The 16,010-nt window shown below is 43.4% G+C and overlaps 1 protein-coding gene across 3 annotated transcripts; it reads left to right on the top strand.

Annotated features, from left to right (window-relative positions):
• Window positions 1-1,096: 1,096 nt before the first annotated feature.
• LOC135546256 (coiled-coil domain-containing protein 9-like) lies at window positions 1,097-16,010 on the top strand. 3 transcript variants are annotated; one of them, XM_064974533.1, is made up of 16 exons: window positions 1,097-1,225; window positions 1,777-1,834; window positions 2,193-2,297; window positions 4,786-4,947; window positions 6,160-6,579; window positions 6,877-6,960; window positions 7,080-7,247; window positions 7,433-7,617; window positions 8,461-8,525; window positions 8,849-8,893; window positions 9,541-9,661; window positions 9,742-9,886; window positions 10,013-10,556; window positions 10,781-10,948; window positions 11,574-11,690; window positions 14,789-16,010. In XM_064974533.1, exons 2-16 carry the CDS (start codon window positions 1,832-1,834, stop codon window positions 14,791-14,793), a joined length of 2,337 nt encoding a protein of 778 aa, XP_064830605.1. In that variant the 5' UTR covers window positions 1,097-1,225; window positions 1,777-1,831; the 3' UTR covers window positions 14,794-16,010. The 3 variants fall into 3 exon arrangements, with proteins under 3 accessions (XP_064830605.1, XP_064830606.1, XP_064830607.1); XM_064974534.1 differs by having other exon boundaries at window positions 1,713-1,834; XM_064974535.1 differs by lacking the exon at window positions 8,849-8,893 and having other exon boundaries at window positions 1,099-1,225.

Genomic DNA, 16,010 nt, shown 5'->3' with positions numbered 1-16,010 from the left:
GTTTGAAAGTCTCCAATTTATGGACTGGGCATAGCACCCCTCCCGACCAGCCACCAGCCATCTTCCTGTACTTTGTGAGATTTTGTTTCAGGTGTTTGAAAAATACAACAGTCTCCAATTTATGGGCATAGCACCTTTCCAGACCAGCCTCCAGGCATCCTCACATACTTTGTGTCCACTCAGATTTAAGGGGTGCATGACACCCCTGGAAAAGACTTCATAAAGAATCTGATGAATGCACCATGTGATGATTGGTAATCTAGAATTATGCGTCCCTACAACAGAGAGTGCGTGTGAGAGAGCGATACCATATCTGTCATGGATTGTTTTCCTTTGATAAATCTCTTCTGCCCGGAAACAGCGTAGGGGCAGCAGTGGCGGGGAATGAGCGATTGGTTGGAACTGTGCGTGGCATGGAAGCCGTTGAGAGGATGTCAGTAACTCAATGAAGTGCTTGTGTCACTCAGTTTTAACATCATCCGTTTTCCATTTGTCTGCCTGCCTATTCAGGAGATAGTGAGACACTCACCTATTTTTAAACTGTATAAGGAAGGACCAATTGTTTTAATTGTCCAAATTGTTTCAGTTGTTATAGACCTACACATTATTGTTATTTTAAAATGTTATATTCCCATTTCACCACAATTACACATTTTGTTTCCATAATTAATATTTGGCAACATGTGACCAGAAGATCTCATATGTTCATAGGATCTATTTGAATGCATTGAAATGTGAAGGGGGTGTTATATTGCCCTATCCCTGATCCAGTTAAGTATCTTAATTATAAAGCCACAGACTCTAATAACCGAACCCTTATAATAACCACAATAACTGATAGATGTTGACTACCAGACTAGACAACGCAGGATTATTGATGTATGTTTTTTTGGTAGACATTGTCGCCCCCTTGTGGATTTGGCAGATGTAGGCAAATTATATGCATTTTCACTCATGTGAATCATTACCATACATAAACTGCTATCCGTTCATTTATTTCCTAGATATATAGGCTATTTATCTGTTAACATAGCCCACATTGTGGAGGCAGGTTTGAAATAGCACGCTATGCTTACTGTCTCTTTAAAAACTGTGAAGGTTCCAAATTTGGCAGGAAGTTGAATTGACATTACAGGAAATTAGTATGGGGCTACATTGTCGTGGAGCTGGATCTGATACATTGTATTGATCACACTGTCGGTAAACACAACTCGCTTTGATAAAGGTAATCTAGTTCGACTGTATTGTGATACTTTGTATCTTTACGCCAACCTCATAAACAATGTTGCATATTTTTAATGCAGTTACTTCCAACAGGGGGCTTCAACTCCATATTGATAGCGTAGACATGGCCCGGTGTGGTGTGCATACCTCACATGTGTCTAAATAAAACTATTAAAACCAAGGTTACTTACTTGTTTAATTTTTAAAGAGAGGCTAATGTGTAAGGTATTTGCTATAACATGTGGTTTGCGTATCATTTTAAGCTCCTTTCTAGGTTATGTGCACTCACTAATACGCTTAAGAAGGCTTTCTCACAGAACGCAGCTTGGACTCATGAAGGATTTATGGATTCACGTAGGCTACAACACCTTCGCTTTATGTAATTATTGGCTACCAATAGTCTTTAAGTGGCCAATTCCATTCTGGTACTCCGTTCATGCTGTACACACGGTTGTTTCACATTTGCACCCCCCTTCCATGCACCGCAGTGGTTATTGTGTCAACAACCCTCCAGGCTGCATTTCTCACAGACCTTTTTTAAACCCACATCAGCTGGAAGAGGCAGGATTTCAGCCCACCACCTGCGCATCAGGACAGGCTAGAGGCCATGGTGAGCTTCTGAAATGCAATGATATATTACGTGTTGTAATTTTGCAGATTGACTAGTTTAGGCTGATTATATTATTTTAGTCTTAATTCAAACATTGCATAATCATACATAATAGCTTCTCTGAGAATATGTGATAATGCAAACCATAATGGGAATCATATGTGCTGATACTAGTGTCAGTTGGTTAACTATGACATGCAATACTAAAGTAATTGTACAGTGGGAAACAACTGTTTTAGCACGGCTGTGGCCGAGTGCCGTAGATCAGCACCAATCACAGTGCTTGTTTTGACCAACACATTGTAGAATCTTTGTAGAATCTTATTCTAAATATATATACACACCTTCAATTTCTCAGTCTACAGTGGTGGATCTCAAGACAAAGGAGGAGAAGGATGCAGAGCTTGACAGACGGATCGAGGCTCTGCGCAAGAAGAATGAAGCTCTGGTCCGGAGGTACCAGGTGAGCTCCCACGTGATCAGAGATATAGCCCTGTTGTTGCAGCAGTATTATCTGTGCGGTACAGTTGGTAGAACATGGCACTTGCAATGTCAGGATTGTGGGTACGATTCCCATTGTGGCCACCCATTCGAAAATGTATGTACACACTATAACTTGCTTCAGATTAGTGTCTGCTAAATAATATACCCTATTGTATTATATTATTAGCTTATATCAAACAGCTACAGTACCAGCCAAAAGTTTGGACACCTACTCATTCAAGGTTTTTATTTTATTTTAATTTTTTACTATTTTCTACATTGTAGAATAATAGTGAAGTCATTAAAACTATGAAGCAACACATATGGAATCATGTAGTAACCAAAAAAGTGTTAAACATAAACAATTCTTCAAAGTAGCCACACTTTGCCTTGATGACAGTTTTGCACACTCTTGGCATTCTCTCAACCAGCTTCATGAGATAGTCACCTGGAATGTAATTCAATTAACAGTTGTGCCTTGTTAAAAGTTTATTTGTGGAATTTCTTTCCTTAATGCGTTTGAGCCAATCAGTTGTGTTGTGACATAGTAGGAATGGTATACAGAAGATAGACCTGTTTGGTAAAAGAACAAGTCCATATTTTGACAAGAACAGCTCAAATAAGCAAAGAGAAATGACAGTCCATCATTACTTTAAGACATAAAGGTCAGTCAATCTGGAAAATTTCAAGAACTTTGAAAGTTTCTTCAAGTGCAGTCGCAAAAACCATCAAGCGCTATGATGAAACTGGCTCTCATGAGGACCGGCACAGGAAAGAAAGACCCAGAGTTCCCTCTGCTGTAGAGGATACGTTCATTAGAGTTACCAGCCTCAGAAATTGCAGCCCAAATAAATGCTTCACTGAGTTCAAGTAAGACACATCTCAACATCAACTGTTCAGGAGACTGTGAATCAGGCCTCCGAGATAGAATTGTTGCAAAGAAACCACTACTAAAGGACAGCAATAATATGAAGAGATATGCCTCTGGCCAAGAAACACGAGCAATGGACATTAGATAGGTGGAAATCTGTCCTTTGTTCTGATGAGTCCTAATTTGAGATTTTTGGTTCCAAACGCTGTGTCTTTGTGAGACGCAGAGTAGGTGAACGCTTGATCTCCTCATGTGTGGTTCCCACCATGAAACATGGAGGAGGATGTGTGATGGTGTAGGGGTGCTTTGCTGGTGACACTGTGATTTATTCAGAATTCAAGGAACACTTAATCACCATGGCTACCACAGCATTCTGCAGTGATACGCCATCCCATCTGGTTTGAGCTTAGTGGGAGTATCATTTGTTTTTCAACAGGACAATGATCCAACACACCTCCAGGCTGTGTAAGGGCTATTTGACCAAGTAGGAAGGTGATGGACTGCTGCATCAGAAGACCTGGCCTCCACAATCACCTGACCTCAACCCAAATGAGATGGTTTAGAATGAGTTGGACCACGGAGTGAAGGAAAAGCAACCAACAAGTGCTCAGCATATGTGGGAACTCCTTCAAGACAGTTGGAATAGCATTCCAGGTGAAACTGAGAGAATGCCAAGAGTGAGCAAAGCTGTCATCAAGGCAAAGGGCAGTGGTGTAAAAATACTTTAAAGTACTACTTAAGTAGTTTTTTGGGGTATCCGTACTTTACTTTACTATTTATATTTTTGACAACTTTTACTACATTCCTAAAGACAATATTATACTTTTACTCTATACATTTCCCCTGACAACCAAAGTACTCATTATATTTTGAATGCTTAGCAGGACAGGAAAATAATTAAATTGACGCACTTATCAAGAGATAATGTGGTCATTCCCTCGTGCCTCTGGCCTGGCGACACACTAAACATAAATGCATCTTTTGTAAATATTGTCTCAGTGTTGGAGTCTGGCAGTCTGTACATTTTAAAAACAAGAAAATGGTGCTGTCTGCTTTGGTTAATATAAGGAATTTTAAATGACTTACTTTTGATACTTAAGTATATTTAAAACCAAATGCTTTTAGACTTTTACTCAAGTAGTATTTTACTGGCTGACTTTCACTTGTACTTTCTATTTAAGTATCTATGCCTTTGCTCAAGTATGACATTGTGTACTTTTATCCACCACTGGCAAAGGGTGGCGACTTTGAATAATATAAAATATATTTTGACTCTAGTTTTTTTGGTTACTTTATGATTCCATATGTGTTATTTCATAGCTTTGACATTCACTATTATTCTGCAATGTAGAAAATAGTCCAAATAAAGAGAAACCCTTGAATGAGTAGCTGTGTCCAAACTTTTGACTAGTACTGTAAATTGCACGGCCACATCGCAAAATAGCTTTCTGACTGTCAGGATATTCATATTATGGTTATTATACTTTTCTGTTGAATCTCCCTGTATTCATGCATGATTTATCAGGTTAGGGAGAGACACTGATGCGCCTTTGTGAGTCTATCATCAGCCAACCTTTGTTTTGTTATCTTTCTGCAGGAAATAGAAGAGGACAAAAAGAAGGCGGAGCAAGAGGGTATTGCCGTGAAGACGCACCCACCCAGGAAGAGCCGCCCTCACGATGGCCCGCCAGAGGGAGACCGATGGAGGACAGAGAAAGAGAACTTCACTGTCACCGTAGACCTCTCCAAACCTGCAGGGGTGAGATCAGAATTAGGGCTCTGTCTCAGCAGATACTGTAGTACCAGGCTATATCAGACCAAGCTAACAAATGCCCAAATAAATCATGTTCATTAGGCACAATAATGAGATATGGACTAGTTACTACCTGAACCTGTCCAATAAGAACACACATTTTCCATTTGAAAACTATTTATTCAGTTTGTGCCAACTGAATAAACATGATTTAAGAAGACCAAAAATGTGCACTCTCAAACACTTGGCTTGGAGAGAACCCCCTGAGCTCTGAAAGATGGCCTCTACCAGAACAAGTCTCATAGACTTTAACAGGTGCCCATCTATTTGCCCGCTCACATCCAATTTCCTGTCAGTCAAACTATTCATAATCCCCTGCTGTGGCAGCTGGATGAGATTAGTGATACCTAATGGAGGATGTTGAAATGAGGTGGACTTGAGGGGGACATATATCTTACAGCAGCTGGGTGAAATGATGCTAGCTGAGTGGTACACCTGACACAGACAGGAAAGTGATGACGTACACCATGAACAGAGAGATGTTTTGAAACCACTCATGGAAATTGTGTCTGGTTCCAACTTTATACCCCTGTTTCAGCTTGATGATTATACATCTACTATATATTCAGATGGGTAAGTTATATAATTCTGTTCTACATAGGTAGAGGTGAATGCAAATTCCTTGCTATGGTTGTCCCAAATGGCAGCCTATTTTCTACATAATGCACTACTTTTGACTGGAGCCTATGGGGGAATAGGGTGCCATTTGGGTAGCACCCTGTATTTCTACCCGAAGGGGATGCTCTCAAGCCATTGCTGCTCTTGAATGTAATTCTAGTACATACTACCTCCTGTCAGACAGTATGTTTTTTAATCAGCCTCCTGTGGACTGGAGAGACAGGCTGGAGTGCATTTTAATCAGCTGTGATCCACCCCACTCTTCACACTAAAGGTCACTCATTCAGACAAGAAGGGACTTGTTGAGGGTGCTGTAGTATTGACATAAATGGGTTATGATATGGAAAGGTTTTAGAGTTAAAAGTTCGGACACCTAAGTCTTCCTTCACCTCATATTATATCGTTGACCTTTGTTTTCAGAGACATCTGTTGTGTGTCTGGGAATTTGGAGTGACAATATAACACTGTATGTATGCAAGGGTTATTCCGGTCTTTTAGTGGGTCAAGCGGGTCTAATCAAAACATGTGTTCTCCCTGCAGGAGAAACGGGTGATCAATGACTGGAAACAAGGGCCACCTCGAGGCAGGCGGAACTCTGAAGAAGGAGAAGGCCCCAGAGCCCAAGGTGAAAGCCCTCTGCTGAGGGCCGGGTCCGGGCGGCTCAGCAGGGGTGGACAGAGAGGGGGAGGACCACGGCAGGAGAGGAGAGAGCAACGCCCTGACAGACCCCTAGCAGACCCACGCCAGGCCCATGACAGACCACCCCGAGAGGACAGGGGTCCTCCACGAGAGGACAGGGGTCCTCCACGAGAGGACAGGGGTCCAGTCATGGAGGGGCCAGGAGAGGGGCCCGGCCGCAGTGAACGTGCTCCACGCGGAGGACGGAGAGGAAGAGGAGGCCGAGGAGGACGAGAAAGAGAAGAAGGAGGAGGACCACAGGGTGGTGACAGGAAGTCTAAGGTCTGTGAGCAAAATCATATCAGCTAATAACTAGCGAGGCAATATTGCTATAGATGTGCCAGGTTGAGGTTTACCATGGGTATAGTCTCCATAATGATGGTTGGACTGTGTATCTTGGTGACGATGATGTTGGTTACTTTGCAATGACATGAGTAATGGGAAGATGAGTACATACTATAGTAATTGAAGAAAAAGACTGAACAAGATTTAGAATATATGGGTGTGAAATTTAGCGAATTGGGATGGCATACTCCTCTATTCTCTTTATTCTTTCTAAAATATTGTGCCTCTCTGTAGGAGTGGGAGGAGAAAAGGAGGCAGAACATTGAGAAGATGAACGAGGAGATGGAGAAGATTGCAGAGTATGAAAGAGGACAAAGGGTTTGTACCGGAAGCCATTTTGTAAAAATTGGATTACTATCAGATTATTTGATGACAGTTTAGCGTTGAAGACCTGAAATAGATAGGGTAAGGGTGCTGTCTTTGGAATCCTTCTGCAGCCTGCTGAGGGAGACAAGCCCATCCGTAACTTCTTGGATGACCCGCGGCGCTCCGGCCCAGTCCCGGACATGGACCGCAAGGAGGGCAGCCGCCGACATGTCCGAAACTGGGGTGGAGTAGATTTTGACAATGTGAAGACGGGATCTGAGCTGGAGAAGGAATGGACAGTGAGTGTTCTGTTTTGTAGAAGACATGATCGGTCAAATGTTCTGTGTGGTTTGTCTTCTTCATTTTGTTGAAACGATTCCTTTATTCAAAAGTAGAACCAAGTTTGATTTATCTGTTCCCTTCTCTCTTACATCCTGCTACTTTACACTTTCTCTCTCGCTCTCGCTCACTAACTAACTAACAGAGTCGGAGACCAGGAGCCCCTAAGGGCTCCATGGATATGACCATGTCTATGACGGGCCGGGAGCGTGCCGAGTACCTCCGCTGGAAGAAGGAGCGTGAGGAGATTGACGAGGAGCGTCTGGCCAGGCACAGGAACGCCACGGGCCAGTGGAGACGGGAATGGGATGCCCAGAAGACTGACGGCTTGTGAGTGACTGACTGGAGGAGAACCGCGAACACCACTGACACGCTCTGATCACAGAGACAGCCAGGGCTTTATACACAAAAACACCACAACAGCAGGCATTCAGTGAACCAAACCAGACCGTGCCTACTGAAGCCCAGGAATGACAACACCGCTCCTAAATATCTCATTATTACCGGATGCCACACTTGATGTTTTAGATGTTGTGTTCAATTTACTGTACATCCTGAGATGCAGCCCAGAAAGGGAGAACCACAGGAGCAAGATGACTGGAATAGGACATATCTAAATAATAGTGGGTAAACATCTCACATTCAATACATCCTCTCTTTAGGTCTTTCTTTAGGCATGAGGCCATGTGAGAAAGGGAGGCTGGACAGGGGCTTGGCCGTGAGAAGGGGTTGCGTTTTAGTTTTTTTTTTTTTACAGGGACAGTACACATTCATCAACGTTTCAGTAAAAGTGCTAGTTTTAGCCAGCCGGCTAATTTTCAACCGCAAGTCCCTGGGAAGTTTATTAAGAATACAGATAAACGATTAACAGCGAGCACATGCAGAGCAGCATAGGACGAACGACACGTATCAGACAGACCGCACAAAAAGCAAGAAAACAAAATGCATAACGGAAACAGTGTTTCCACGCCTCACAAGCTATAGACAGATAACATGAAAAGCGTCAATACCCAGCGAGGGAATATGTTCACAAGTCTGATTGTCCTTTAGGCAGGTCTCTGTTTCTTGTGAAGGTGCGATAGGTGTGGGGGTGGTGGCAGGTAGGGATTGACAGGGCCAGTGGTGATGCAGTGTGACAGGGTGAGAAGGTCTGACCCTGCGGCGCTTTCACAGGTTTAAGGAGGACCCAGCTGTGGCTGCAGAGGCCATGCTGCCAGACCAGGGAGGCAGAAGGAGAGGCAAGTCACCCCCCCCCCCCCCAGGCTCAGATGACAAGGCGTTGTTAGTTCCCACTGTTCCACAATCGATGACGAACAAGGATGGTGGACTTTACTCAACCCTTTCTCCCTCTCTATCCCAAACAAACACGTTCACCCATTCATGGATAAGTGCACGCACACAATCAACACTGCTTTGTCGGAGCAACACTTTCATTTGAAGAACACTTTTATCCAGGCCCCGTTAACATAGTGTATTATCTGTGTATATGGTAGATAGTGTTGTTGTGGTGGCCCTGTGTGTAGTGATGTGAGTGGTGTCACTCTGTGTGTCCTCCCCACAGCCAGGGGGCGTGGCTCCCGCACGCAGCCTCACGGCTGGGCCTCAGGTTAGCCAATGGCATGGGACTGAGTTGGTGTGTGTTCCGTGTCCCCCCCCCCCGCGTGTGTGTTAGGTTGTGTCCCGAACGGCATCCGATTCCCAAGTCGTGAACTAAATAGTTAATAGAGGTGCTATTTGGGACTGAGCCCTATTCTAGACATTACGTCTGACTTCTAGACAACCATGGAATGCTGCCACGGGTTGATCAAGCACAACCTAGCCTGGAATACTAGTGTGTCTGTAGTCTGAATATATGCATTGCCCCTCAGATGCTCTCCCGAGGATGGAACTAGCCTCCCTCATTGAATGCACTTGCTTTGGCTGTGTGTCCGTGTGTGTTTGTCTCACAGTTGTCGCTCTGTGGCGTCTCTGAGCTGCTATGTGTTGCAGTATTTCTCCATCCCTTCCTCGAAACCCAACAGCAAATGTGTGTCCCCCAAATGGCACCCTATTCCCTTATTAGTGCACTACTTTTAACTAGGGTCCTGGTCAAAAGTAGTTCACTATAAAGGGAATAGGGTGCCATTTCAGAGCAGCGCTGCTGTGTCAGTACTGGGGCTGCCATTCATTTGTTTTCAAGGTCTTGAAACCTAGTCTTCCACCCAAACCCTCTAAACTGAACTCTCTTCCTCCCTCATCCTTTACTTCCCGCAGACGAGGTGAAGGCGCCTCCCAAGGTGCCAACGTTCGGAGACTTCCTGGGGCAGGGTAGAGGACCCAGGGAGGGGGGCCGTGGAGAGCGGGGGAGGGGACGAGGACAGAGACAGAGCTACAGGTATAGCTTCTCTTCTAAGGCTCTGACTGCATCTGTTGTTTTGGTTCCTCTCCATTCCACTGACTGGATCTCTTTGACAGCATGCACGATAACCGCTGGGAGGCGGAGAAGGAGGAGGACGGGGAGAAGGAGGAGGATGAGGAAAAAGAGAAGGAAGACAAACCCAAGAAGGAGGAGAAGACTCGGAAGGAGGAAGCGAAGCCCAAAGCTCCCTCATCACAAAAGGTATGTCGTCTCCCACCACCCTACACTGGGGTCTGTGTTTTAGCACTATGCCTGTGTTGTTTTTGAACATGATCTCTTTCCATGATCTACATTAACAGGTGACTTGTCTGTTACTTTCCCTCTTAGATGGAGGAGAAGAGTGGTGACGCAGAGGAGGATGAGGATGAGTGGGAGGATGCCAGCGACGAAGAGGACGATGATATGGACGGGGTTGATGACTCGGAGGGAGATGATGAGGGGGATGAGGAAGGGAAAGACGGACAGTCCCCGACGAAGGCACCTCGCTCAGAAACCACAGCAGGGAAGCCCGCCGACACCTCACCTCCTCCCTCCACTCCCCCCTCCGCAGCAAGTCCGAAAGAGCAGCGCACCCCGAGGCCCAAGGTCTACATCCCCTCCCAACAGGAGGCTCAGGACTCCCCCGCTGGCCCCAAGCCCCTCAGCCCCTTCTCTCCCCTGGACGGCCACCAGCCGGTCACAGACTGGGGGGAGGAGATGGAGATGCAGTCCCCCCGGAGCAGTATGGGGGAGAACCACCTGAAACCGCCTAGCACTGAGGGAAGCCCTGCCCAGGTTAAGGTCCAAGAAGACAACCGCAACTCCAGCCCCAGCCCAACCCCCAGTCCCAGCAAGCCAGCAGAGCCAGAGAAGGAGAGGGACACACGGACAGGTACAGATATTTATATACTGGTTTGACGGTTGTATTATATTGCAAGAGCATAACATACATTTGGCATGCTGTTGAATGTGCTACCCTTTTAATTCAGGATAAACCTGCAAAGTTGATCAGAAGAATATGTGTGTTTTGATGCTCAGCATTCTATCAGTTGTCTGTTCTGGGGTTTTTTTCATCCACACTCATACCCTCCCCCTATCGTTCTCTATAACTCACAGTTGTGTTCACTGCTGCTCCACCGGAGGAGACTCTGATCCAGGAAATAACTCCTGTATCATCATCATCATCATCATTAGAACTTGTCTCTACCCCCACTGACCTCCCAGAGAAAGAGGAGACCACCACCACTCCACCAGCCCAGGAGACACCTGCTACCCCCACAAAGGGTAATTATCACTCTGCAAAGCAGCTGTTTTTATCTCAATATCAAATCATTTCTGGGTAACAATGAAGTACCTTACCAATTGTTTTCAATTCAAATGGTAAAAAATAAACAAAAATAGCTTCTTAGCAAAGAAGAATTTCTCAAGCAAGAATTTTGCTAGGACAGTCTGTGAGTGGTCTGAGTGGGGAGGGGAAAACTGAAAACTCGCTGTTATTCGTAGAAAGGTTTAGAACTTTCTTTCTTATTGGTCTATTAACTAATTGGCTTGATGTCACCAGGCAGGCCAGAATTCCATCCCACCTAAACCGGCAGAAATTTCAGGCGGCCTTTTCAAACAGCTCTTACACTAAAAGGGCATTATCATAATTTTCACTATTTCACAGTGTTATTCCAGCCTCCAGAAATGTATATAAAACACATGAATATCATGTTTTCGACTGCACTCTGCCTTTATTGTTAATATGGTGACTAAAAGATCCCATAGGGCTGAATTACACACAGAATATAAATGCAGGCAAAGCAGCATTGTGACCTGATGTTTTATATTTATGACAACTTGACGGCTGTGGTAAAAATCAGATGATGTGTCTTGACTCATTCTTCATTCCCTGTAACATCTGAACCAGATGAGGAGGAGACCCCTGCCGCCACTCTTGTCCCTGTCCTGGTGATTGACCAGAGCCTGTCTGAGCTGGCCACTGCCCCAGAGATGGCCCCAGACACCTCGGAACAGTCATCTTCAGGTGCGGTTCATATCACTGACTTCGAGACGGTGGCTTTCTGTAAGAAGTCTCTGACTCCCGCCGAGCACTAACCACAAAACACAAACCAACGTACCTCCCTCTTTCCCTCTATCTTTCCCTCTTATTTATTTTTCTTTGTTCGCCACTCACCTCTCTCTGTCCTCTCCATCTGTCTGTCGGAAGTTGGCTGACTGGCATGACCCCACAACCGACGTCTACTGTCACTCTCACTGCATCACTTGGCATTCTTTGGCCAATTGAAGCCCTCTCTTTTCTCCAAATCCTCTGTGAAACTCCTCCGACTTGCTGTTTCCTCCTGGGGAAATGAATGTACTAACCTCCGTCGCCTTCACTATGGCTACCACACCTCACTGTGTGAACCCCTGTCGTTTTACCCCTTGAACACTTTTCCTTTTGGTTCTCCTTCTCATTTCCTTGTTTTGTGGGTTAATACATTTACTACGCATGCTGCCCACCCTGTCCCCAACCTCGAATGAGCAGAATCATATATATTTTCTGTTTTTCATGGGTTTGTTAATCGCATGACTGTCATATGGATGAAGAGTGGCTTAAGAAGGATGAGAAATCAAATTTGCTCTTCCTTTAATTTTTCCTTGTCATGTCTGCTTCTTAAATTGACATCTGTTTGGCTAAGACTTCACTACGCCTGAAATGGAATGATGCAAATGATGCTAACCAGAACTAGACACTCATTGGATGGTAACAGAACATGTTTAAATAGTGCAGGGTAGCCTAGTGGTTAGAGCGTTGGACTAGTAACCGGAAGGTTGCAAGTCCAACCCCTGAGCTGACAAGGTACAAATCTGTCATTCTGGCCCTGAACAGGCAGTTAACCCACTGTTCCTAGGCTGTCATTGAAAATAAGAATTTGTTCTTAACTGACTTGCCTAGTTAAATAAAGGTCAAATAAATTACTCAATTGAAACCACCAATCATATGTGTGTTTGAAAAATGTTTGTTTTTTTGCCCTGTTATGTATTTTGTCTGTCATCAAAATGCATAACTTAGCCTTTCCCAGAGTCTCCACAACATCCCTAGGAAGGTTGAATACCGCGTCTCTTTAAAGCTCTTCAATGACAAACACAACGATTCCTGTGTTTCTCACTTAAAGCTAGAATACTTAGTTGCCACATCCAGTGTTGGACGTATAAGTTAATGACGTATACCCATTGGATTCTTGAAGAGTGTAACTTAGAGATGCCTCATTAGGCACACGTTCTCGACCTTCACCTCTCCCGAGTCTGTACGGGAGCAGCGATGGGACAAGGCTGTAACTACCAATTTGGATATCACGAAATTGGGGAGACAAATTGTGTAAAAAGTACACACACAAAAAAAATATATATAAGCTTGTTTTACTCCAGTTTGTAAACAAACACTATAGCCTCAAAAGATGGTTAAAACGATCATCTCGATATCATGGATGGTCAGTGTCTGCATCCATAGCTCTGTCTATGAATTTGAGAGCGGTTACATTTCTCCAGGCCCCATCCCTTAGCGTGATACCTAAACAGAAGCGGTGTGACCACTTTGTTATTGTTTCAATTAAGGATTCTGGCTTTAATATTTTCAGAAACCATTTATTGCTTTCTCATAAGCTTAGTTAAAAAAATAATAATAATGTTAATAGTTACATTATAAAAAGTGGCCCATTAGCACAGTATAAAATGCACTCTATAAATCATTTTTTAACGATGTGTAGGATAATGTGCGTTCATTTCTTCTTCTTTTTTGTGCTCCCTTTGTCTCTGAGGGCAGAGTGCTAAGAATTAGCACTGACATGCCTTTTTAGAAGTGCATCATTTATTATTAATAACTCAAGTTTTTATGCTCTTTAATACATCAGTAGAGTTTATCTGTAACAGCCCAGATTGTATATTTAGTGATACACAGAACAAATAAATGTAGCATTTCTCTGTGGAGCTACAATGCACTACACTTTGACAACGCAGCTTAAATGCCCCCCAAAAGAATTGCCATTTTGAAGGTGGGATTCTATGAATAGATTTTTGTAGATGTTTAGTCGTGAGTACTAGAATGTAGAATCCGTCCCTCAACCCTTATGGGTGTTCTGTTGTAGACCGATAGCTTCAACATGGATTGTTTTCCATCATTTTGGTTTTTGTAGGTTATTGAACCAATCTGACACCATGACTTCACATATGAGATGATTGACAGCAGTACTTCTGTATCACAACATGATACCATTATGACTGTTTTTCTTATTGAAGCTAATGTAGTGAAAACTCCCATAGTCTGTAAAAGGCTCTTCTGAGTAGATAAATTATTCCTTGTTGTCTGGTCCTTGTCATCATTGTTAGGTTTCTCCTTACAGCCTTTTAAGTGTTTCTCTGGTGGTAATCACCACAGCTAATGGCTGGGCATGCATCCCAAACAGCACCCCATTCCATTGATAGTGCACTACTTTTATAGGGCTCTGGTCAAAGGGAATAGGGTGCCATTTTGGACTAAACCTGGGTGTCTATGCTTTGGCTGAATGAAGACGCTCACTGCGCCAAATCCGATTAGTCTAATGAGGGTGGAGATCGGTGAAGTACAGGAAGAAGAGGCACAATTAGCATTGAAAGGCTTTTATGAGGAGATTAGCCGCAGTCTGACCGACATGATGGTATGGATGTAATGGAGACCCTTTTGAACTCTGAGCCTGATTGATCAAAACCGCCTCTCTTCGAGTTCTTTTGATGTTTTTGAGGGAGACTAATATTGGTCCATGAGAGGGACTGTTACCCGATCAAATGAGCATTGCAGAAAAGGCCTGTTTGGTTGTTGGACACATATTATCAATGGTGAGTAGCTTGGGTTACGTTAATCTATGCATATTAAATATATCGTAGTACTATAATATCATGAATGAGTTTTGCAAACATTTTTGGACAATTATTGGTTCTTATTTGTCTGCTGAGAGCTCAGACCAGACCAGACCAGGACCATGCCCTGCCATACCATGCCGTCCCATGCATGTTGTGCTGCATTAGCAGTGTTGCAGACAGCCAGACAGCAGTTTAAGCCAGCTTGCAGCCAGTGACCCCCACACTCCCTCTGTTCTCTATCGACAGGCTGAGAGCTGCTCTGGGAAACTGACTTTTCAGTGCTAGTGGTTCACAGATGATGGTAGGATGAGGAGAGAGGAGGGGAGAAAATAATGACAAGAAGAAAGGAAACCGGGCCTCGCACACCATGACTGGAGCAGCCATCACAGACTTCCTGGAGGGACGTGGCCAGGCACCTGGCCTCCAAACATCTCCCTCTCCTCAATAATCAGACCACATATGTTCTGTACTGTTTGACTCTGAGCTGCAAGTTGCATAGAATAGTGATACTGCCATTCATCTGAGCCACTATGGTAAATGGCTTAGGTTTTATAGCAGCCAATTAGGATGTTACTGTGATGTCAAGTCAACAAAGCCCCAACTTGTTTTTACCTTTTGATATATGTGTATGATTTAACAAATCAAATTATTACATTTAGCGAAGACTCACAAATATGAAATTCTCACCTCAATTGTTCAACCGTAGCATTTTTGTTTTTTAAACTCCACCTCTTTTGAAAGGTCAAAGAAACTGTTATGCCTCTTCAACATGGCAAAAAAAAGACATATTTGGAATGCTAACAGTTGAAAGAGCATTCTCCTCCCTCAATATAGACAGCTTATTGACTACAGTTTATCCACACTTGTTTTAATAGCCCTTACTTTAAAGATTCCCAAGACTATGCTTTAATGTTATTTCTTGAAAAGGAATTAAGAGTTTAAATGAATTGAATGGATCAAGAACTCAAGGAAATGCAATATGTAGTTTAGTATTTTGAATTCCAGCTAAACATTCCAATGTTTTGTGTGGGAAAAAAGGCATCTATTTTTGTTCTTTGTGATTTGCATTTGGATATCCTCATTATTTTCCGTTTCTGATGACTTAGTGATTGTATTACAAGCATCACAGTTTCCTGCACTTCTAAAATATCTGCGTTTGAATATAAAACTATGTTATTTGGGTATGTTTTTGGAGTGGAGTGTAACTGGCCTGTCTAAACTAGCATGATCTGAAATTCAAGACTTTTTTTATCTGTTGATTACCATGAATTAGTTTTTATCCCAAGATATTGACACTTTAATCAATCAAGCAGAAGATTACATTTGATAGCTTTTTCTTTAAGTATTAAATTGTGATTTGGCAGGAAATTCATTGGTTCATACGCAACTGTCAAATGTACAAGATAAAATGTGTTCTGTTTATTTTGCTTCTTAGTTTTCATATCAAATAAATGTATGGTGGTCAGGT

The sequence above is a fragment of the Oncorhynchus masou genome, chromosome 9, assembly GCF_036934945.1.
Source record: "Oncorhynchus masou masou isolate Uvic2021 chromosome 9, UVic_Omas_1.1, whole genome shotgun sequence".
Classification (NCBI taxonomy): Eukaryota; Metazoa; Chordata; class Actinopteri; order Salmoniformes; family Salmonidae; genus Oncorhynchus; species Oncorhynchus masou.
Note: the sequence above shows the minus strand (reverse complement) of the source record. Positions and strands in the feature narration are given on the sequence as shown.